The sequence below is a fragment of the Urocitellus parryii genome, chromosome 3, assembly GCF_045843805.1.
Source record: "Urocitellus parryii isolate mUroPar1 chromosome 3, mUroPar1.hap1, whole genome shotgun sequence".
NCBI lineage: Eukaryota > Metazoa > Chordata > Mammalia > Rodentia > Sciuridae > Urocitellus > Urocitellus parryii.
This window is the reverse complement of record NC_135533.1, coordinates 57000114-57024857: the sequence shown is the minus strand read 5'-3', so window position 1 is coordinate 57024857 and position 24744 is coordinate 57000114. Positions and strand designations below refer to the sequence as shown.

At 36.7% G+C, this 24744-nt stretch overlaps 1 protein-coding gene across 1 annotated transcript in view; it reads left to right on the top strand.

The window, feature by feature from the left end:
- Positions 1 to 21869, top strand: part of Lhfpl3 (LHFPL tetraspan subfamily member 3) — a 357423-nt gene extending 335554 nt beyond the window's left edge. Inside the window, exons 2-3 of the mRNA XM_077796429.1 lie at positions 21311 to 21574; positions 21847 to 21869. Of these exons, the coding sequence (XP_077652555.1) occupies positions 21311 to 21574; positions 21847 to 21869 (287 nt within the window). The remainder of the gene's footprint in view (positions 1 to 21310; positions 21575 to 21846) is intronic.
- The last annotated feature ends 2875 nt before the right edge of the window (positions 21870 to 24744 follow it).

The window sequence follows — 24744 nt, the reverse complement described above, 5'->3', positions numbered from 1 at the left end:
GACTAGCTCGGGCCAGGTAGTCAGCATCTCAGGAGAACACAGGGCAAGAGAATCACCAGCACTTCCATAGGTTGTCAGAGCTGGAAAAGTCTGGCCAAAGGAGGAGTATTCTCAACTTCCTGGCTATCAAGGTCTCCTATGCAAGACAGTAATCATCCATGATGTAGATTTCATGCTGTATTGTCAGCTTTTTGTCTTTGTAATCAAAATACCTGACAAAAGCATCTTAGAGGAGGCAAACTTTATTTTGAGTTCATGATTTCAAAGGTCTCAGTCCATAGTCATCCAAATCCATTTCTCTGGGTCTGATGTGAGACAGAATATCATCGAAGATGGGCATGGCAGAGGAAAGCTGCGAGGTTCATGGCAGCCAGGAAACAGAAAGAGCATACTACAAGCCAAGGACAAAATAGAATCCTCAAAGGGACACTCCCAATTCCCTACTTCTTCCAGCCACACCCCACCTTCCTACATAGAGCATCAAGTAATCCATTCTGATTATTAATCCATCCACTGATTAGGCTACAGCTCTCAGAAACTAACCATTTTACCTCTAAACTTTCCTGCATTCCCTAATGTGAGCCTCTGGGGGGACATCTTATATCCAAACCATAACATATCCCAGTTGCCACAAAGCCAAAATTTAAGTCAGAAAATATTTTATCCCAGGGAACTTGTGAATATTATGTTAAGTGAAAAAAGACAAACTCAGAGGGTCAAGATTCATAAGTTTTCTCTCACATGTGGGAGCTAGCAAGGAAAAAGAAAGTTGGAGGAGTCTTGTGAAAATTGAATGGATATCAGTAGAGTAGAGAAAAGAAAACAGGGAGGGAAGAGTGAAGGGAAAGAGGAATTACTGGAGAATGATATTGGCCAAATTATATTGTTACATTGTGTTCATGTAGGAATGTATAACAACAAATCCCACCATCATGTAAACCTAGAATGTACCAATTAAAAATATGGGGGAAAAAGATCACATCCCGGAATCACATTTTTTGAAGATGCTTGAAGTCCTATTCCTCTTCCCTCAGATATCAGAATTTACTGGATTAGGTTGGTAAAAGTTACAGGTATGAACTATTCCCTAGAAGACAGTTTTCAGGTTGGGGGAGCATATTTTACAATATACCCCATGGTGTCATCATCAATGATGTTATCAGCCATCAATGGGGAAAATGTCTTCACTGATCAGCTGTGTAGGTGAGATTTGTCTCTGTGATTGCATTTTAGTGGTCAGCACTAATGTTAATGTCACTGCAGATGAAGCAGCCCAGCCACATTTCTCATTCTTGGCAACTTTTCTAGTTGTAAACATGAGTAGCTACAATTTTGACACACCAGGTTGGAGTGGGGAGATGATGTCAACAAGATCTGATGCCCAGCTTAGTGTATGCTGCCAACCAACATCCAAAAGAGCAGTTACATTATCACTCGACCACATCTAAAGCACCACCACAAGTCAAACCCAATATATGAATGTGCCTGATATCAAATAAATGGAGACCTAGGTTCACACTCCAGTAGGCTTACTTCACTCCAGGACTCATCATTTCCCAGAGCATATAGTGTTCACATAGGGGAGAGTCCAGAAGCTTAAGTTTCAGACAGTTCACTGAAATAAATATTTTGTCAAATTTAGGACCATCAGGTGAGGATGAATGCAATAGATACCCACATCCTAAATTGGGTTTAGAAACCCCTGGTCAAGTTTGACCTGCAAAATTGAAATCTTTTAGGAACCATCAGAATGCACTGGCTATAAACCTGATGAGAATAATTTGTAATATTGCAGCACCTTGTATCCTGAAAGGACCAGTCTACAATGGCCATATTTCAACTGAAACCTCAAGGAGTCTTGGTTATATTAAAGAGTTCAACCGTTTCTGATAGAAACCCTGCTGGGACACCCCCCAACCTCACCACAAGGAGGGTGGATGTTTCTTTTCTCCCTCTGACACATGAGAAGCTTTTCCATTTTCTCTAGCAGTTTCCCCCCTATATTTTGGCTCCATTCTGGGTTACAAAAGTCATGTTCAGTTCTGCACTGATTGTATATCTAAAGGAGTAAGACTATTTCCTGCAGAATGTGAAGAATCCATATGATTCCCTACCCACTGGAGGAAGAAGTAGGCATAAAGAAGGTCAGATCCCAGTGTTCACCATGATATTACAAACCCAGACAGGTGTAGTCAAGGCTGAGAAGAAAGAGTACTCTAATCCACAAAGCAGAGCTTCATTACAAAATGCTAAGAGAGAAATCCAGAGATGATAACAAAGGCCAAAGACTTAGAATATGTCAGAAGCAGCGAAGGTGAGGAGAGAGCAGGAGTCTGATTGCCTAGACACTTTTCCCCCTTGCTCTAAAGGTCAGTCCTTGAGAACTGGTTTAAAAAAAAAAAAAAAACAGACACCCACCACCATATAGAAAGGCTCAAGCTCAGTGACACTTTTTGCAATCTATAGCTCACTTCAGGGTTCTAGGCAGCATTCTAGGATCTGGCATTGGAAAAAATATATGTATCCTCATTCAAAATATGGGAATGATAAATCGTTCTTCCTGTTATACAGAGTTCCCTATAAAGTAAACATATCTTTCACTGTGACTGGAAACATTCAATCCTGATATTTACTGTACATCCAATAGAAGAGATGAATTAAACACTATTGATGATGTAGAGGGCTTGCGTTTGAATCCCTATTAAGATAAAAGAGACATCCCCAGACCTCTTCAGTTTGAGACTATAAACCAAGCTCCAATTAATTTTTAGCTTTAAAAAGAAATACCTTTTGTTCTTCACAGCAGTTTTAAATTCTACTCCATGTTTTTTTGTTGATACCAGTTACCTTCCTATTCTTAACAGAGTCACACTTATATTTTATTATGTATGTACTATAATTAAATAATCATACCCATACAAACATACATACTATTTATTTACTTCTATTATCCAACTGTCAGCCCCAGATCTCTTCCAGTTCTTGGATCTGGTTGAAAGAATAATGTTCTGGGGTTGAAAAGGTTAAATATTCCCTTGGAGTAAAATGTTGGGTTCTGCAGCATAGATTGGACATTTAAGATTATATGTTCACTTGCACACAACTGCCTTTTTCTCCCTGTTTTCCCCATGTTGTTATTCATTGCAGCAGTTATTCTGGGTACCTTTTCAGACTATAAGACCCTTGAGAGAAGGACTTAGATTTGTCTTAATCACTACCACCCCAGGACCTGGGCATAAATAATAGTTGCCTGCCTGAAGAGGCTATTTGCCAAGGATATGTAAAATCATTTTACATCTGGCCATTCAAAAAAAATGCACCTCTTAAGACTCTCATCAGTCGCTGACAAGAATTCCCTTAACTGGGAATATATAACTCTAAAGTTCAACAACAACAGAAATCGATGAAGTTTCTGCATTTCAGTTTACTGGGATTTTGCTGCCAGTTATTTCTAGAGGTGTCATTTTGACAACTCAGAATGTCAATACTTTAAGATAAGTTGGCCCATTTCTTAAAGTTTGTGGGAACTCCAGTATTCACAAGACTATTTCTCAGTAATAGGCTTCTAGCCATGTCCTGTAATACAAATATTTGTTGGTGAGACTAGTTTTTGCATTTTTTCCAGCCTGTTTTGATCTTAATTATTGACCATGATTAATAAAATCATAAACCAGTCCTTTGCCTCAGATTATCTACATTAGTCTTATTGGTTCTTAGATAGTAAAAATTATATTCTATAATTATATAATGGTTAACAGAAGGGAGAGCAGCGACTATCCATAGCAACTCACCTACTAACAAGCAGGGTACTTATTCTTATTTCATTTTCTATAAAATAGGGTAATAATAATAATAATATCCACCTTATAAGGTTGTAATGAGGTTTAAACCAGTTGATTCATATAAGACATTTAGAAGAGTGCCTAGCACATAGTAAATTCTCAATAAATGTTTGCTATTAGCTTTGCATTCTTAATATATTTTAGGAAAATGAAGGTACTACTAGTTTTATTAATTTCCATCACAATATTTTTTGTTTTCTTCAACATTTGTTCAAACTAATAATCTCACTAGGGTTTCCAGACTCTAGGACACTAAATGATGAGTCTAACTTTATATAAAATGACAATGTCATTATTGTCTAGGCATGAGCATGGATAATATGAAAATAGTGGGTTAGAACGAGATATTGAGTTCATCCTACATACTAGACCCATAGCTAACATAAAACATGTACATCTGGACCTCCCAATACATTGCTTGTCTTCATGTTTAGAAGTGCAAAAGTTGGACCACGGGTTGAGTGCGTTAGTTACTAGAGATAAGGACAGAGGACCCATACATACCCTTGTTCAAACTTCCAAACTGATCAAATGGCAAGGGTCAGAAAATGGATTTAGCACCAGTGCTCTACAAACATCAGAGGATTCATGTTGTGATCACCCATATTTCAAGAGAGACTGGATCCAAATAGTCTTTGGTGATATTCTCTATAGGACTGGAGCTGTGAGCTGCAACTCAGATGGATGTCAAAAGGGAAAATGCTGGATCCAGCAAGACTGAACTTAAACAGAGTCACTAATGGGAATAGTCAGTAGCCTAACGGATTCCAAAGTTAATCTGGATTCCAGCTGAAAGCAATACCAAGGGAGAGGGGTGGACAAGCAGAGGATTAAGTCTGCAAAAAGAAGGCCCCAGCCACTGCTTTTCCTCATATCACTTGCTTTCCATCAAAGTGACCCGTTCTCTTGAAACATGACTCAAACTTGCCTTTAAGAGTTTAGCAAAAACAACTTACACAGCCAGAATGAGGCTGTATTAGCTTTTCCACTGCTGTGACTAAAAGACTCACCAGAACAATTTTAGAGATGGAAAAAGTTTATTTCTGGGCTCAAGACAGCCACTTCCATTCCTTGGGGCTTGAGGTGAGGCAGAACATCATGGTGGAAGAGTGTGGTAGAAAGAAGCATCTCACATGATGATCAGAAAGCAGAGACACTACTAGCCACACCCTACCAACCCTTAGTCACTCAATTAATCCCTATCAGGGGATTAATTCACCAATTGGGTTAAGGCTCCCATAACACAATCAGAGGCAAAATATCAAGACACATAACAAGCAGGCTCCAATTAAGATCAAATGTTGGTCCCAATAATAAACCATGCAGCTAATCAGGAAATTGGGAAAGAATTATGATGCAAGCTGAGAAGACCCAGCAGAAATACCTGAAAGGCACAGAGGCAGAAGAGAGAATAGAGAGGATATATGAAGAGAACTCTACTCGTTATCTTAGTCCAATTGGGCTTCTATAACAGTACCTTAGGCTGGGTACTACATAAATTTATTTCTCATATTTCTGGAGGCTGGAAAGTCTGAAATCACCTTGTCAGAAGATCCAGTGTCTGTTGAGGGTCCACTTCCTGGTTTGAGGATGGCTGTCTTCTCATTGTATGACAGAGAACAGAAACTTACTTTCTGGCTTCTTTTTACAAAGGCATTAATCCCATTCATAAGGGCTTTACCCTCGGACCTAATTGCCTGCCAAATTTTGCACCCCAAATACCAAAACACTGGGGTTAGATTTCAATGTATGGATTTTGGAGAGATAAAAACATTCAGCCCATAATATCCACCATCTCTAGCTTTGAAGATAGAAAGGAGCCATGTAAGGAATACAAGCAGCCTCTAAAACTCAAGAAAGACAAAAAAATAGATTGTTCCCTTGAGCTTCCAGAAAGTAGTCCTACCAGCACCTTGATTTTTAGCTGCCTGAGACCCATGTTATAGTTCCAATCTACAGAACAATAAATATTACATGTTTGTTTAAAGCTACTAAATTTGTGGTGATTTTTTTCAGCAGTAATAAAAAATGAATACACATTACAATTGAGGAAAAAATTATTTTGTTTGTTTATTCTTTAGTTTTTTAAAAAAAAATAGCATCAGGGCTGGGGTGGTGGCTCAGTGGTAGAGCGCTTGCCTAGCATGTGTGAGACACTGGGTTCAAGTCTCAGTATCACATATAAATAAATGAATAAAAGAAAGGTTCATCAACATCTAAAAAATTTTTTTAAAAAATAGCATCACTAATGAGCCATTCTTTTACATCATCAATGTATCTTTACATTTGCATGTGTATTTCCATTTTCCTTATTCATCATATCTGTATCTGAAACCTCCATTCTGGAAATTTTTTTATTAATTAATTTATTGATTTCAATTAGGTATATATGACAGCAGAATGCATTTTGATTCATTGTACATAATTGCAGCACAACTTTTCATTTCTCTGGTTGTACATGATACCGCGTCACACCATATGTGTAGTCATACATGTACCTGGGGTAATGATATCCATTTCATTCCACCGTCTTTCCTGCCACCATGCCCCTTCTCCACCTGTCCCTTCCCTTTGCCCAATCAAAGTTCCTCCATTTTTCCCATTCCCCTCCCGCTCCGCCCCATTATGGATCAGCATCCACTTATCAGAGAAAACATTTGGCCTTTGGTTTTTTGGGATTGGCTTATTTTACTTAGCATGACATTCTCCAACTCCATCCATTTACCTGCAAATGCCAAAATTTTATTCTCTTTTAATGCTGACTGAGTAATATTCCATTGTGTATATATACCACAGTTTCTTTATCCATTATCAATTGAAGGTCATCTAGGTTGCTTCCACAGTAGTTGTGAACAATTGAGGAAAATTTTAACCTAGATTGGGTTTGACTTTTTAAAATCAACAAAAACCACAGTTTTCACAAATGATAGTTCTTTTGTATGTAAAAACCAACTTGTCAGAGAGGGGGAGTAGGCAGGGTTGGAGGATGAACAATGTATTTCATATTCTTTTTATTCCCCAGAGCTGTGGCCAAGTTAAGTAATCCAGACCAAAGCCCAGATCATGGCTGCTCTAGATGCCCTCGATTTCCACTTAGAAACTCTAAGCTCTGCTCATTGTTATACATTGCTCTCCAACAAGAATTCAGATCCTCTGAATTTATCAATAATTCAAATGAGCAGCATCTTGGAATTTAAAATGCTTTAGATCATCCCAGTCTATCTTTCCATCAGCATACCCCAGTCTCTGTTGTAAAGTGGTGAATGAATCACAATAGACTTATAAATGCCAAGAAGGAACCTGGGCCCATAGTTAAAAGGATGAAAACATAGAGCCCCAAGAGAAGGAAAGCCCACCACACACAGAAAACAAATTCGAGCTCCCTGCTTAGTTTCCAAAGCCTCTGTCAGTCCTATCAGGCTGAGACAACTCTGGGTCCCATTTTCAAAGCAAAATCACCTTCTGGACATTTCACTGGCTTGTTAAGACTGGATGAAATTTCGTTTTAGTCAAAGGAACACATTGTACCGACTGAGGCATTGTTCTCTGAATGTCATACTGGTCGAGGCTTTATCTATAAACTTTGGGCTACTGCTGTTAGAATTTGAAGTTGAAAGATGTGTGAAAATCTTTTGACAGAACATTTAGCATGCTGACTCCTTTTACCCTCTCTTGACGTGATTTTTGTCCAAACCTTTTTTAAAAACCTATTGCCTCTTCCAATTCAGTTTCTCTGGGGACAGTGCCTCGTTCTAATACACCAGCATTCTCAACAAACACACGTTACGGGAAGATCTTACCATAGATCGGCCATAGTCCATCTCAAATTTTTAAAGTCTGGATAATTTTTTTAAGGAGCAGCAAAAAGCGTGGAAGCCTTTAAAAAATGTAAGACATGTCTGATGAGAAAAGGGAGCAACAATTTTTAAAAAAAAAAATCAAATAATTTTCCTTGGCAATCTTTTCCTTTAGCAGTTGTTTTGTATGCAATAACTAAGTCACATGGGGGTCCTTATAACCTTGATCTGAAACATCTAAGAGGTGAGGAGATTGGAGAGAGGAAATGACACCAAAGAGGGAAGGAACAAACATAAGAACTTTCAGCTTCGAGATTTTGTAATCCTGAACCAAAGCCGCTGTTCTGCACTTTCAATATGGTAAAACAAACAACCAAGTAAAAAAATAAATAAAATTCAGTGCCTAGGCTAGATCATGGCTGCCCTAAGTGATACTACAACCCTCCTCTGCAAAAAAAAAAAAATTGCAACTGCAACTCCATTGCTTATACAACTGTTCTTAAAACTGTATGAGGATCAGAATGGGGGCATACACACACAGGAGGAGACAAAGAGAGAGACTAAATTGTGTGGAAACTTAGGTGCCTGTTAAAATATGTGAATGTGTGAGTCTGGGGTTCTCTTGAGTAGTCTTTCCTTTATGAGTGTATTTTAAGCAAGGACTCATTTTCCTGAAGCTTAGTTCCACTTCCAATGTCTATAGTATGCAACATTTATTTTGCTCTGTGTTTTTCTTAAACAGTTTTTGCCATTTGAAGTTTTGAAAGCATTAAAATATTACTTTTAAGTATATGTGGAATTTAAAGCAAGAATGGGTATCCTTACCTTGTTCCTGATCTTGGAAGTAAAGCTTTCAGCTTTACTGCATTGAGTGTGATGTCTGCCGTGAACTTTTCACCTGTGACCTTTATCATGTTGGGGGCAATCTTGCTCTATTTCTCAATTGTTGAGAATTTTTGCATCTATATTCATATATATATATATATATATATATATATATATTTATCATTAAAGGGTGTTTAATTTTGTCAAACATATTTTCTTCATATATTGAGAAGATTATGCAATTTTAAACATTATTTGTTATTGTAGTATTTCATGTTAATTGATTTTTTTAATTTTTAAAAAATTTTTGTACATATAGATGGACAGAATGCCTTTATTTATTTTTACATGGTGCTATTTTTACATTTGCCACTGAGCTATATAGCCCCAGCCCACATTAATTGATTTTTTTTGTGTTGAATCATCCTTGCATCACAGATAAATCCTATGTGGCAATGTATATGGTCCCTTTAATATGCTTTTGCATTTAGTTTGTCAGAATTTTGTTGAGGATTTTTTCATCTAGATTCATCAGGGATATTGGCTTCAAATTTCTATTTTTTGTGGTGTTTTTGTTTGGCTTTAACATCAAAGTAACACTGTTCTTACAAAATGAGTTTGGAAGTATTCCCTCTTCTTTGATTTTTAAAATAAGTTTGAGAAGGATTAGACATTAATTTTCTTTAAATGTTTGCTAAAATTCACCAGTGTACTGGAAGTCCTAGCCCAAGCAGTTAAGAAAGAAGAAAAAATAAAAAGGTATCTGAATTAGAAAGGAAACAGTAAAATTGTCCTTTTTGCAGATGACATTCTCTTATAGATAGAAAATCCTAATGACTCCACCAAAACAAAAAAAAATTGTTAAAACTATTAAGTTCAGTAAAGTTATAGGATACTAAATCAACATACAAAAATCAATTATGTTTATGTACACTAACAATGAACTGTTTGGAAAGAAGATAAGGAAAACCACCTTATTTATAATAGCACCAAAAAGGTTATTCTTAGGAATAAACTTAACTAAGGAGGTAAAAGACTTACATTAAATACCATAAATTATTGATGAAATTAAGAAAAATAAAAACAAATGGAAAGATAGCCCATGTTCATGAATTAGAAGACTTCATATTGTAAGAAAGTTCACACTATCCAAAGTAAGCTGCAGATTCAATGCCATTCCTATCAAAATCCCAATGGCATTTTTTACAGAAATAGAAGAGGGTGAAACAATTCATATGGAATCACAAAGGACCCCAAATAGCCAAATCAGTCTGAAGAAAGAAATTAATGCATCATACTTCCTGATTTCAAAACATATTACAAAACCAAATAACTTAAAAAATAATAGTACTAGACATATAGGCCAATGCAAGAGAATAGAGAGCCCCCAAATAAATCTATACGTCTATGGTCAACTAAAAACACCAAAAACATAGGCCAAAAAAAAAAAAAAACTCAAAATAGACAAATGAGACAAATCAAACTAAAGAGCTTCTGCACAGTAAAGAAAAACAATCAACAGAATGAAAAGGCAACCTATATAATAGCAGAAAATATTTTCCAAGCATATATCTAACACTAGGTTAATTTCCAAAAAGTCTAAGAATCTCCTACTACCTGATAGCAAAAAACAAAACAAAAACAAAAACAAAGTGATTTTTAAGTGGGCTAAAAACATTAAATATACATTCCTCAAAGGAAAACATACAACTAACCAATAGGTATATGAAAATATTCTGAATGTTACTAATCATCATGAAAATGCAAATCAAAACTACAATAAGATGCTACCTCATATACATTAGAATAGCTACTGTCAAAAAAGAGGGGGTGCAGGGTGCGGTGGTACACATGTGTGATCACAGAGGCTCAGGAGGCTAAGGCAAGAGGATCACAAGTTCAAAGCTAGACTGAGCAAAAGCAAGGCACTAGGCAACTTAGTGAGACCCTGTCTCTAAATAAGAATACAAAAAGGGCTGGGAAATGTGACTCAGTGGTTGAGTATCCCTGAGTTCAATCCCCAGTACCAAAAAAAACAAAAACAAGAGGGGGAAAGGTGTTAGTGAGGATTGCAAAATGGTGCATCCACTGTGGAAAACAGTATGGAGGTTTCTCAAAATAGGAAAACAAGAATTATCATATGATCTAGCAATCCCATTCCTTGGATTCATCCAAAAGAATTGAAATGAAGATCCCAAAGAGATATTAACACTCCTATGTTCAGCACAGCACTATTCACAATAACCAAGATATAAAAACAACCTGAATTCCCATGGACTGATGAGTGGATAAAGAAAACGTAATATATACATACCATGGAATATTATCTATCCTTAAAAAAAGAAAATCCTGAGATTTACCATATGCGTGAAATTTGAGGACATTACACTACGTGAAATAATCCAGTCAGACAATGACAAATACTGCATAATCCCACTTACCTGAGACGTCTAAACTAGTCAAACTCATAAGATTAGAGTGCAATGATAACTGCCAGGGGCCGAGCGGGGAGGAGAAATGAGGAAATTACTAACCAATGGGCATAAAATTCCATTTAAACAAGAGGGAAAATTCAGAGATCCACAGAACAATATTGTGCTTAGCTAGCCATTTAAAAATTAGTTTAGGGCTGGGTTGTAACTCAGTGGTACAGCGCTCGCCTAGCACATGTGAGGCATTAGGTTGGATCCTTAGCACTGCATAAAAACAAATAAATAAATGAAAAGGTATTGTGTCCATTTACAACTAAATTTTTTTTAAATTTTGTTTAGGGTGTAGATCTAATGTTAAATGTTCTCACCACAACAAAATAGAATTAAGGTGGGAAATGCTGTATTAAGGATCACATTCTATTTTAGGAAAGTGACTAGATATGGGTATGCTGTTTTCAGGGATTCTTTGGGGCTTGAGAGAAGGAATTATATTTCTCCTATGGTCAGCACCCATACTAAGAATTGAAATGCTGGTAGCCAGATTGGTACAAGATTTCTGACCTTACCTAACTTCATCCTACAGTGACTTTCCTTATGTCCTGTGGTTAGTCAAGGCAGAGAGTGAATATGCCACCCTTTTTGTATCTCCTGTGCAGAAAAACATTTAGTTAGCTCATGAATTATTTTTATAAGTGCAATTATTTCTCATAATATGTGTATGGAACATCAATTGAAATCAAATTTACTACTAAATATTAATAACATAAGGTAAATTAGGGGTATCCACTCAATAGTCTGGAACTGGGCTCTCTGGTTTACAAATAAAGTTATGGTTATGGCACACGGGGGTGGTCTAGAGTCTCATGAAGAACTCCTTTGCTTTGGGTATTATCCTGGCTGGAGCAGATATTGCTGGGAGAATGGTGACAGGTGCACCACACAGGGTCCTGTATGTATGGCCTTGGAGGAAAATGGTCTTTTCTTCTCTTGACATCCTGTGTCCTCATAAGCCCAGTAGAACAGAATAGAGAGCCCAGAAATAAAACTAAACATAGATGGTCAATTAATTTTCACCAGGAGCGCCAAAAGAACACAAAGGGGAAAGGCTAGTCTCTTTAATAAATGATGCTGGGAAAACTGGATTTCCACATGCAAAAGCACGAAATTGGATCTTTATCTCACAAAAAAAAAAGACTCAAAATAGATAAAAGACCTAAATGTAAGATCTGAAATCATAAAACTCTTAGAAGGAAAAGCCTGACATTGGCTTTGGCAATGATTTCTTGGATGTCATACCAAAAGCTTATATAACCAAAGTAAGTTTAAAAATAGAATTACATCAAAAGCTTCTGTACAGTAATGGAAACAATCAACAAAATGAAAAGGCAAATCCACAGAGTGGGAAAAAATATTTGCAAAAAACATCAAATACAGAGTTGATATCTATGATCTATGAAGAACTCATGCAACTCAACAGCCAGAAAACGGGTAACCCAATTTAAAAATAGGCAAAAGATTTAAATAGACATTTTTTCAAAGATGACATAAAAATGGCCAACAGATACATGAAAAGGTGCTCAACATCATTAATTATCAGGGAAATAAAAATCAAAACCATCATGACATCCTGCTAACCTTTGAGGATAGCAATTATCAGAAACACCAGAGATAACAGGTGTTGGTGAGAGTGTGGAGAAAAAAGAACCCTTGCACAGTATTAGTGGGAATGTAGCTTGGTGCAGCCATATGGAAAACACAATGGAGGTTCCTAAAGAAATTAAAAACAGAACTTCCTTGTGGCACAGTAATCCGTTTTCTGGGTATACACTCAAAAGAAATGATATCATCACCTTGTAAAGACCCCTGAATTCCCATGTTAATTGCAGCATTAGTCACAGTAACCAAGATGGAGAAACAACCTAGGTATCCATCAGTGGATGAATGGATGAAGAAACTGTAGTGTGTTAAACAGTGAAATATTACTCAGCTTCTTAAAAAGAAAGGAATCCTGCCATTGAGTGCAACACAGATGGAGCCGAAGGATATTATGCTAAGTGAAATAATCCAGACACAAAAAGAAAAATATTGCATGATCTCACTTTTATGTGGAATCTAGAGAATAAAACAGTATTTACCTGAAAATTGGGGTGGAAGGAAGGAGAAAAACGGGAATATGCTGGTGAAAGTATACAAAATAGCAAATATGTAGGATAAACAAATCAAGAGTCACTAGGATTATAGTTAATAATACCATTTGGGGGATTTTTGCTAAATGAGTGATTTCTGCCCCTGCTGTTCTTGCCACAAAGAGGAAAAATAACTATAGATGTGAGATGATGGATCTGTTCATTTATTCCACTGTAGCAACAACTTTACCATACGCATGTATCTTAAATTATCATGTTGTATGCCTTAAATATACATAATGATATTTATTTTTAAAAAAATATTATGTCTGGGATGCAGTACAGATTTAAGCACATGGAAATACACCTAAGCCAAGACCTCTCCTACAAATTTCAGACACGTTTGTGACCTGCCAATATGTTCAGTATTGTAATTATTGAAATTTCCATTAAAACTATGTTAATTATCATCCAAAGAAACTAGTTAAAAGAATAGTTTAAAGAAATAGCCTCATTAAAACAAAATAAGAACCTTATTGATTTGTGTCTATTTTTATCCAAAGCAGAAATTATTCTACATTCAAGTAAGTGTGTGTGTATAAATATATATACACACACACATTCAAGTAAGCATATATTTATGTATATATATATATATATACATACACACATATTATATATATATATATATATGTTAATAAAGTACACACATGCACACATAGACAGACAAGCATGTGCAATCTTAACAGGAATATATACCTCTTACACATATGAAAATACCTAAGTAAACCCCACCATCATGCCCCACTACAAGAGTGAGGGCCTAATTAAAATAATATATGTTCCATGCTTGTATAATTTTATCAAAATGGATTCTACTGACACATATAAGTGAGAATAACCAATTTTTTAGAAGTAAAATAAAAACATGCCTATGGTAGGTGGAAAAAAAATATTTGGCTTATGCATAGCCAACTTAAAATATCAAGCCAAAAAATCAAGCCAAAAAAAAAAAAAAAGAGATGTGTTTTCTTGTAAAATGTGTACAAAACTAAATATACTCTATTTATACATTTATATAACAAAAACTCTTTAATTCCCAGTTCATATGTTTAGAATTTATAATGAATTTAATGTTCTCAGCATTACATATAAGATGAAATTCTGACTAGGTGAAATACTAGTGCAAACAAAAGAAATATTTATACATTAAAAACTAACAGCTTTTAAGTGTCACTTTCATTTTAGTAGTTGTCACACTCAAATAAATTTCTAATTATAAATATCCAAAGCGATGATAAGCCTGCCAAGATTCTATCTGTTCTGAGTACCAAAATCAATAGTCTAAAGTGACTTCACATGCACCGTTATTGTGTACATGTGGAGGATTATAGCAGAGTCAAGTTCAAATCCTGGTTCTACAACAAGGGGGCTTTGTATTGAGTAAGCTATTTAAAATTTCTGCATCTTCGTTTATTCATATGTAAAAATAATAGTAATAAATAAAATCAATGTTGCCAAAGAAACAAAGAATGGCCAATCCTCTATCCCTCTTCCTGAGGTATGAGCCAGCTGAGAGATAGTAAGGAGCTGGCAGATGGAAATCAAACTAGTTCCTTTATTATAAGAAAGGCTAAATTATAAAATCCTTTGGCCAAACGAACTTCCTCACCTGTATCTCAGAATTAGGCATGCTTATCTTCCTAGTCTTGGACAGTGCTATGTATTCACGTTTTGGAGGCTTGGCCCCCAGTGTGGTGATGTCAGAGTAGAACTTGTTAAGAGATGGGGTCTAGGGAAAGGCCTAGGGTCATGGGGGACCTGCCCTAGAAAGGGAGTACTGGTCTCCTAGAGTGAGTCTTCCCAAAAGTAAGTCATTATAAAAGGCAGAGCCTGACCCCAGAGTGTCAGTATTTCAAGGACTTTGGACCCTAGTCTATATCAAAGGTCATCTAGCAGTGCTTAGAGACCAGAGCTACATTTAACTTTTTACATCCTAAATTCTGATTTTCATTATATTTGGCTATTAACCCTCAAACTTGGGCAGATTAGCAAGTAAGCATTTTCCCACTTGTTTGGTATCATATTCCGTAAAATATATTTCTTCACTTACTATATGGCTCATCCATGCATGTCTGGATGGACTTTTAATCATCTGCTTACCACCATGATCCAGGTTTTCACACTCAGCACTATGTGCTTCTTCAGGCAAATGAGTAGCTTGGCAGAATAGAGAGACTTTCTCATCACCAAACACAACTTTCTAACTCTTTGGAGAGTTCGGTGTTTATTTATATTTTCTCTTAATACCCCCCCCATCAATCTAAGGGATGTTATATATTTCATGATATGACCCCAAGTTAAATGCCCATAAAATTATACTGGTTTTAAAACCAAAATTTTTCAAGACACCATTTGTTTCCTCTACCACACACTAAAGGATAAGAAGGTCATGTCCAAGATTATCTAGGGACTCCATTTTTCTAGAAGTAAACTAAGGCAAAAATGTTGTACCTTTTTCCAGAAAACACGTATTGCTCCATTTTGTCAGCCATGAGCTGATGAAGAAGCTAGGAGGACGAGTTGTCTATCTCTTTTACCAGGTGTTTAGAGTAACAATCCTTGTGTGAAAGTTCCCCCTCCATAGCCTGGCAGCGTTTGCTGGCATCAATTTCTTCAACTACTGTATGCTTGAATAATTGATAGAGTCAAGTGAATGCAGGTTCCTTTTTTCACCAAGTTCCCCTTGAGTGCTTCGGCAACATGAGGCAATTTATCATGCTTTTTGTGCAACAGTGCATAGACTTTATAAAGAACGAATTTAGACTTTCTCTTCCTGTTCAAAAAAAAAAAAAAAATAAGCAGTTCTCAGGTTCACGACACTAAAAGCCCTGATTGGGATAGTTGGACCAGCAATATTAGCTGGCCCAAGTAACTCAAGTCATAGACCCCCTGTTGCTTTTCTTCATCTTACTTCATTTTCTTTTGGAGAAAGACCCAATTACCAAGGTTTGCGGATTTTTCCACAGAGATTACATTCAGCTCTTTAGCAAGAAAAATGCCAGGGCAATTAGTGGCTCTGGGGAACCATTAGCCATTTGTGTACTCTTTCAGAAGAGCCCATTGTGGGATGGGCAGGCTCTGCACAGGGCTTCCTTTTAGAAAGTGAACGCTTCTTAACCATTTGGAACATGCTTGAAATGAAAATCAACAGTGACACCCTCACAAGGACACCTTTGTTATGTATTCTAGATTAGAAGATATCATGGCAGCATACAGGAAGCCCATCTGTTCATCACTCTCTGTTCACCTCCAGCTTGTGAGGGATCATGTCTCCTCAGCATTCAAGAATGTTCTCTGATATACTTTCAGGAAACCTGCTGCCAAGATGAAGGAATATATATAACTGCAAGGAAGATAATCATTTCCTAGGTGGCATTATAATAAGAAACCCATTTGGGGCTAATAGCTCAATTGGAACTAATTTTCCATTAACCCTTGTGGTCAAGAAATAGCCTGTGTAAATTAATCAAATGTTCTGGTGCCTTGTATACTGTTATGGTTTGGATGTGAGGTGTCCCCCAAAAGCTCACCTGCGAGACAATGCAAGGAGGTTCAGAGGAGAAATGATTGGGTTTTGAGAGCCTTAACCCAATCAGTGAATTAATCCCCTGATAAGGATTAACTGAGTGGTAATTGAAGGCTGGTAGGGTATGGCTGGAGGAGGTGGAGCATTGGGGGCATGCCTTTGTGGGTATATATTTGGTATCTGAAAAGTAGAGTCTCTGCTCTCTGATCATCATGTGATCTGCTTTGCCACACTCTTCCGCCATGATGTTCTGCCTTACCTTGATCCCAGACTGGAGCAGGCCTTCTATGGACTAAGAGCTCTGAAGCCTTGAGCCTTCAAGTAAACTTTTCTCCCCTAAAATTGTTCTGGTCAGATCCTTTAGTCACACCAGTGAAAGGCTGACTAAAACATATTACTCTACTGTTCAGTGTTGGTGCTACCTCTGAGAGTTGATCAATTTGTAAAGAATTGAAATAATTATGAGGCCAAAAGGAATATTATTTAATCTTTCATTGACTGAGACAGCCTAGGAATCTTGCAGGTACTTCTCAGGATTGGGAGCAGCTGTTAGATTCTAGTGGCTATGCAAATCATGCAGGTTAAAAAAAGGTGCTGGTTAATAGAAAGCCAGAAAACAGAATTATTATAGCACTCAAGCATTAATGCAGAAGATAATAGTCATGCCATTCTGAAGAAAGCAACAGAGTCTGAACTATTTTAATGGCTTAAATCAAACATACTAAAGTTTGGGAGACTTGCTTTCAAAGACAAAACAAAACAGTCCAGTAGGAGGATCAGGAGAAGAAAATGTATGTTTGACGAACATCATCAAAAAGAGAAAACTCATGCCAGAGCCATAACGTTTTTAAAGTTTTTAATGCATTTGTGAGGATGTTTTGATCCTACGAGATAACTATGTAGATTTTCTAATCAGATAAATTAGAGCTCAAATCCCTCATGATAAGGAAAAGTTGACAAGAAACAGATGGACAACCTGGACATTTTACAGTGTCCTGTAGCCTAAAGGAGACTTGGGCTACCCTTGCTAAATGAACCTAAATATTTTTCTGCAGGAACCCAAAATCCTGGCATTGTTAGTGAAGTTTTAAGATGTCTTTAAACATCCAGTTTCCTTAGATTGTGAAAAATAAATATTGTGTTTCAAAAATTCTGTGTTTAGCCAGGCGAGGTGGTATATATCTGTAATCCCAGTGGCTTGGGAGGCTGAGGCAGGAGGATCGCAAGTTCAAAGCCAGCCTCAGCAATTTAGTGAGATCCTAAGCAACTCAGCAAGACCCTGTCTCTAAATAAAATATCAAAAACCAGCTGGGTATATGGCTTAGTAGTTGAGTGCCCCTGGGTTCAATCCCTGTATTTACAACTTTCAGCAAAATACCTTTTGCATAAGATATAGTTAGAAATTACTTTATCTATCTTCCCATATTCACTTAAAATTTTATTGAACAAGCCATATACTTTGAAAATAGGGAACCATGGATTGTCATTCATATTTTCCTCTAGTTTTAGTTTCTGAGTGTTAATTCTACCTCAGCTCTTTTCATTTCAGTTTATAACTCAGAGTTCCCAGGAATAGAAATTTTAAGATTGTCTACCCTCAGGACAGAAAGACCTTGAGCAAAGGTGTCTTCGTTAATGTCACCATTCTACAAATACCCTGCTGTGGTGAAGTTGTCCTATTAGGCCCAATAACCTTTCTGAGCTTGGGTCATTTCGTGATTTCTATTCATTTTAGCTCTACTGTGACCTACGTTATTCTTCAGGTAATCCCCATTTTTATATATATAAGAAAGTATTGTCTTGCAGATAAAAATGTATTTACTAGCTTGGTGTGGATTACACACCTGTAATCCCAGCAATAGCTGAGGCAAGAGGATCACAAATTCCAGCCCAGCCTCAGCAACTTAGTGAGACCCTATCTCAAAAAATAAAAAGGACTGAGGATGTGGCTCAGTGGTAGTGCACTTGCTAGCATACAAGAAACCCTATGTTTGATGCCCAATATCATCAAAAACAAAAAGTATTTACTATGTAAAAAAAAACAAACATTTAAAATACTGAAACTAATTTAGAAGTGTTTCTCCAAAGTATAGTTTAGATTCAAAGATCTTCTGCACTGCCCCAAATAAAGTGAATCTTGCTTGTGGAAATCACATGCTTTCAAAATACACAGGTCATTTTCCTTAGGCAATGCCTTGGAGAGCATGTTGGGTTCTCAGTGCTGAAATTTTTTAAAATATTTTCAAATCACCAATTTCACTTCATTTAAATTATTTATTTAAATCATCTCAAGTATTTGTAATCTGTTGTCTGGTTGTTACCAAGTTGTTTCTGTTAAATGTCACCTAAATATGAATCCATCTTTAATCAGATTGGTGACCTTGGGTAACTATAGTATTAACTTCCATGAACTATATTTTAGAGTGTATTGTCTAAGTATTGCAACTCATTTACTTATTTATTCATTTTCCCATTTTAATGCCTACTTTGTGCAGGAAACTGTTTTAGATGCTATGATATGGTAACTGACCAAAGAGTCTTTCCTCAGAAAGCTTAAAGACTGTTCATTATAAATTTAAAAACTACAAAAATATGAAAAGCAACAAATACTCTAGGTAAGATCTAGCTCTCAGGGAAGAACAGTTTTATAGATCAAGAAGAATTTGAGAGGGTTTGCTTTGCAGAGAATGGTGTGTTTGGCTTGAGTATTAAAAAATATTTAAGAGTGGAATTTTAGGCACAATCCTAGTAAACACCCCAGGCAGAAGAGAAAACGGAGAAATCCAAAAACTTGAGGTTATGTGTGGTTCAACCCCAGTGAAGTGGAGAGTCTAAAGGGGAGGTTGGAAAAGTAAGTGGGGGCTGGGTTGTGGAGCTTTTAAACTCCTATAATACCTGGATATTTTTCAATGCCCAAGGGACAGCAGCAAAACGTTTTGAGTCTAACAGTCTAATCAGTCCCTGGGAATCTGAATTAGCATGATGGTGAACTCCAAGCAGGGAGCAGTTAGGGTTTGCTAGGAAGGGGAAGGAAGGTTGAAGTAGGGAAGTGTCATTAGTGCCTGTCTATGCACAGATACTGCATAGGTAGAGATGGGAAGATTGGTGACACTTGGGATGTGTGGCAAAAGAGAGGAATCGAGTGTGACTCGAAGTTTTGGACTACTTACTATAAGATAGCGTGGAACACTGAAGCAAAGTTTCCCCAGGAAGTCTTTCTACTTTCCACGCTTGTTGTCTCCGTTTCCTCCAGCTCTGCCTTGTAGGTCCATGTGCCTATTTTTAAAAAGAAAAGGAGGGTCCATGTTTGTCTTCTTCATTAAGTTGCAGTAAGGCAACAGTAATATGGCAACCCCTCTTGCTAGCTTCAGAAATTGTTTGTCCCTTATAGTCACAGAGCTCCAACATGGTGTAGCATTTAAGTTACATACCTTGGAAACAATAACCAGCCATGATGTATAGACCCCACCTGCCTTGTAACCCCAACATGATCCTTTGCCCAATGCAGTAACTGATTTCCTTATAGCCTTTCAAACACAGTAAGTCATCCCCTTGAGAGGCCTTACCTGACCACCTTTTCTAAAGAAGTTTCTACCCTTTATTTCTCTCTGAGCTCTTAGTGTCTTTCCTACTTAGTACTTACTACAACTTGCAATTATTTTATTTGCATGCTTAGTCTTTCATTTGTTTGTTTTTCTGATATCACATGAGCTCTATGAAAAGATAAACCACGTGTCTTTTCTTGATCACTGTATCTCTAGCTCCAAGAACAGTGCCTAGTACTCCGTAGGAGATGCTAATGAATGGATGAGTGAGTGAATGAAGAAACACCCCCTTCAGAAAGCTCTAATCTAAATATACAGTCATATGCCCCTAAATAATTCAATTAAATATAAAAAGAAGCAACAATAACTACTAATCTTCTTTAATTTTCAAAGTAACATATTTCTATAAAAAAATCATGTTTCCAGCAGTGATGTTTGGGAAATAGAATGTAAATATTTTTTTGAGTTTCTTAATTTCCATAAAAGCTCTGTGGTGCCACATCAAGTAACAGTGTTTTTCGGCTCTTAAAAAAAAAAAATTAACTAGAATGGCGAGTAGAATAGAAAGTATCAGCGTGTATTGCACAAGTTCAGAATAGTTTCAAGAAACTTTTCTGTAGGAATAGGGGTGGATCACAATGTCAATGTACTTTTCACAGTGATTCAAAGTCAATACACACCCTGGTACTTTCCATGTTATCCTAATCCTTTATCTGGCTACTGTCATAGCTCTTCAAAGCCAGCCTTGAATTGCCGTTCTGCAGCGTTAGAATTCTTAATGGTCTATTTGCAATAGAAGCCTCCCCAAAAATGTACCCGAAAATCCAATTTCTTATATTTTCTCATATATCAATCTATCTTAGCCTCTCAGAATGCATGGGCTTACCCTAAAGTACATTCCCAGAGTCCTCTCTGCTACAGAGGCTGGGCTGCTTTCAAGTTTACCAGGAAGACACACATACACATACACACACACACACACATACACACACATGTGCCCCCAAGGGCTCAGAGTGGAACAGTGATGAGGTTTGTTGCTGTCTACCTCAAGATGGATTTTAAATAATGGTTTGACCAACAATGGAAATATTTGCTAAAATAAAATGCTAACTTTTTGTTGTTTCTTTTTTCCTCTCTATCTCTCTCTCTTCAAGCTGCCTGCCTTGTGCTCGGCTGTATGATTTTCCCTGATGGCTGGGATTCAGATGAAGTAAAGCGGATGTGTGGAGACAAAACAGACAAGTACACTCTTGGGGCTTGTTCAGTCCGCTGGGCATACATCCTGGCTATTATTGGAATTTTGGATGCGCTGATCCTCTCGTTTCTAGCATTTGTGCTTGGTAACCGACAAGACAGCTTGATGGCAGAGGAACTGAAGGCAGAAAACAAAGGTAAGATGGCATTAGGGAACTCTCACTGTATGCACACACACACACACACACACACACACACACAAAAAAAAAAAAAAAAATGGTACTCTCATTCTTTCCCATGAAGTTACTAGTGCTTCCCTCTGGTTCTCATTTGCTGTTCTGTTAATACTGTCTAATTACCAGACTTTCCCTCAGACGTAACTATAGAAATTTGCACAAGCACTTAACTTTCTGAGGCATCTCTCTGTGGCTGCCTAAGTCTGTTATTATTTAAATGCATTTTTCCAGTTTCTTGTTCTCTTGTTCTCTGAGTTCAGGTTTGCCATCAGTTAATGGCTAAGATGAAACATTGTGGGGAGTCCATTTAGTTGAATGGGAAGTGTTTCCGTGTGTTCAGTTATTTTCCAGGGTGCGATGAATGTCTGGGAAATCTCTGAAGTCATCACAATCACTTTATTTGAATTCAAACTCATCATCTCAGAGACAAGCAGTGACAAATAGTTGCAGTTAGAGTTTACAGTAGTTAAGTTAGCTGGATTTTAAACTTGTTATCTGGATAATCAAACGTCCTCAGATATCTTTTCAAAAGGAATTGCCCATTGAAACACAAAGAAACTAGCACAAAAGCAAGACTGGTGAGTAAATGCATAAATATGTTACAGTGGGTAAATAAGAGGTAGCAAGTCATTATTCAAGATGACTCTTGATTTTCCAGTTTTAAGAACAGAATTTTTATGTCAAGGTTTTGTTACAGACTTAAGTCCATGTGCCTGCTTTCTTTATGTTATCTCTAAACTTTTAAAACTTTGAACTTATATCAGCACCTTCAACTGAGTGGCTCCTTCTACTAGCATTTTTCCTAACTGGAAACTAAATCCATCCTTGAATTGTGAAATTTTGTTTATTTTTCAAGAAGTTGCTAATTTCAAAAATCGCTTTAACAGGTCACCAATGTAAGTCCAATATTAATTTCTACATAGATGTCACATGTAATGATGGCGTGGCAGGCTTCATATTCAGACCATCACTGTTTTATGCTTGTAAAGTGTGAAGAGGTAAAATGGAGCAGTTCAGGAGAACAGCAGCATCCACAAACCTTAGCTCCCTGGGGTACAGACAGAACGTGTGTGAGTTTACTTAGTCCTATCAAAAATACTCCAAACTCAAAAGCAACTTCTTCACAGGGGAGTCATCCTATAAACAAAACTACCTCCCTCTCAGAGTTGCCCTTTGTATATTAAAAAAAAGACAATATGAAGATAATCATTACACTTTAATTTATGTTATGCATTTAGCACATTCACACACACTCACTAATGTGGTTTTCTTGTTGTCTTTGTGGCTTGTTGAATGTATACAGTTCTCTGTCTAGTTTACTTCAGATTTAATGGCAAGGAGACCTCAAACTTACAACAAATCACATTTCCTGACACAATGAATTAAATAAAAGACCACCATGTTCTGCAAATACTTGGTTTCCATTGCCGCCCAGTAATGGACCAGAGTGCATTTGTTCCCTAAGTTCAAAGTTATATTGAGAACCTTTAATGACCTAGATATCCTTGGCCACAAATACAAGAAAATTCAGAAAAAGGGGGAAATAACAAAAGCAGGAACATTTTTACTTGGTCATTAAGAATTCCAATTCATGCTTCAGAAAGGAGCAGCCAGGATTATAGAATACATACTCTACAGTTTTCAAAATGGGTATGTTCTCCTGGTTGATTCAGTTAAATATTGATGTCTGATCCCTTCTGAATCTTCATTAAGGAAACTATCATTAGGAGGGAACATGTGGGTAAATGTTTGGTTGGGAAAGAAAAAAGAGACTGATGTAAGGCTTAGGGATTATCACTGTATGATTTTTCTGTTTTCTCCATCTCCTCCATTTTGCATATTTCTTCCAGTGTGTTCTGAAGGTCTAAAATCAGTAGCAGTTCATCCACATCAGATCAAATAGAACCAATAAAGCAACAGAGAGCATCAGGCCACGCTGATGAAACATTTTCAATGACACTGCCTTTTCATTTCTCAATCCACAGTCCTTAATGTAAGACTCTTACATTATGTAAGATGTAAGATGCAAATAGCTCTCTTATGAAGGCATGTCAGGCCCTCATGCTATACGGTCTGTATAAAATCAGACCAAGATTTCTAAGCCTCACACAAAATCTAATCAAACCTGCCTGTTTCTAAGAAATGGTACAAGGTCTACAGTTGCTTTACAAAGCAGACTTTATTGTTTATCATTTAAACATTTGTTCAATGTTGAAACTTCCAAAGTCAGCTTGTTTGACAAAAGACCAATCAATGATCCAATCAGTGATTTTTTTTTTATATTGTGTGTGGGAGCATAGTTTCACTAAATAGTAGTTTATTAGTAGCAGTTTAATAGTTTGATAGCTTTTAAGCAGATGCAATAACCAAAACTAAGTGTCATCAGTATCCTAAGGAAAGACAGATTGGGTTAAATTAAAATATTAGAATAACTTCTTATTATGAAATTTATTATACATAAATGGATAAATTTGCAATTTGTATGAATGTATTAACATAACTTTTTCATTATTAAAAACATTTTTCTCACTGTTAGTTTTTTCTGATAAAGCTACTAAGATATTCCTTGGTAGCCAAGGCCTCGTGTTGGTTCCAGAGTGATGCAATGAGTCAAAGGTAAATACAGTTCTAGCTCAGAGTTTTAGAAGAATTTGTTAGCCCATGGTGCCCTCTGATGTCATAGAAGCAGCAATGCCATATCTCAGACCTTGGCTCCAGAGAATAAATCCTTCATACATTCCTCTATCAGTTACATCACCATACACACTGCATTATCTTCCACCATCGTCTTCCAGTTCTGTGCTCTACCAATCACCATATCAATCTACTTCTATAAATAGTAGGAGTATCATAGAGGGAATAATTTTGCAATTGTGCCATACACACTCAGATTGAAGAAGTTCTGCCTAAGGAGTAAATCACCTATTATGGGCATGTATTCTTTTTTTAGTTTTTATAATTAATCCAACAACATACCTCCCCATTTATCTGGAAAAGCCACTATATAGAGTCACGTTTTCCATGTATTTTTATAGCAAAGATATTGCTTAGATCCATGAGTGCTTCTCAACAACTACCCCTGGATAAACTAAAATGATTGTTTCATGAATTCTAGTATATATCAGGGAAAGGAAGAGAACTTAATTCTAATTGTTGAA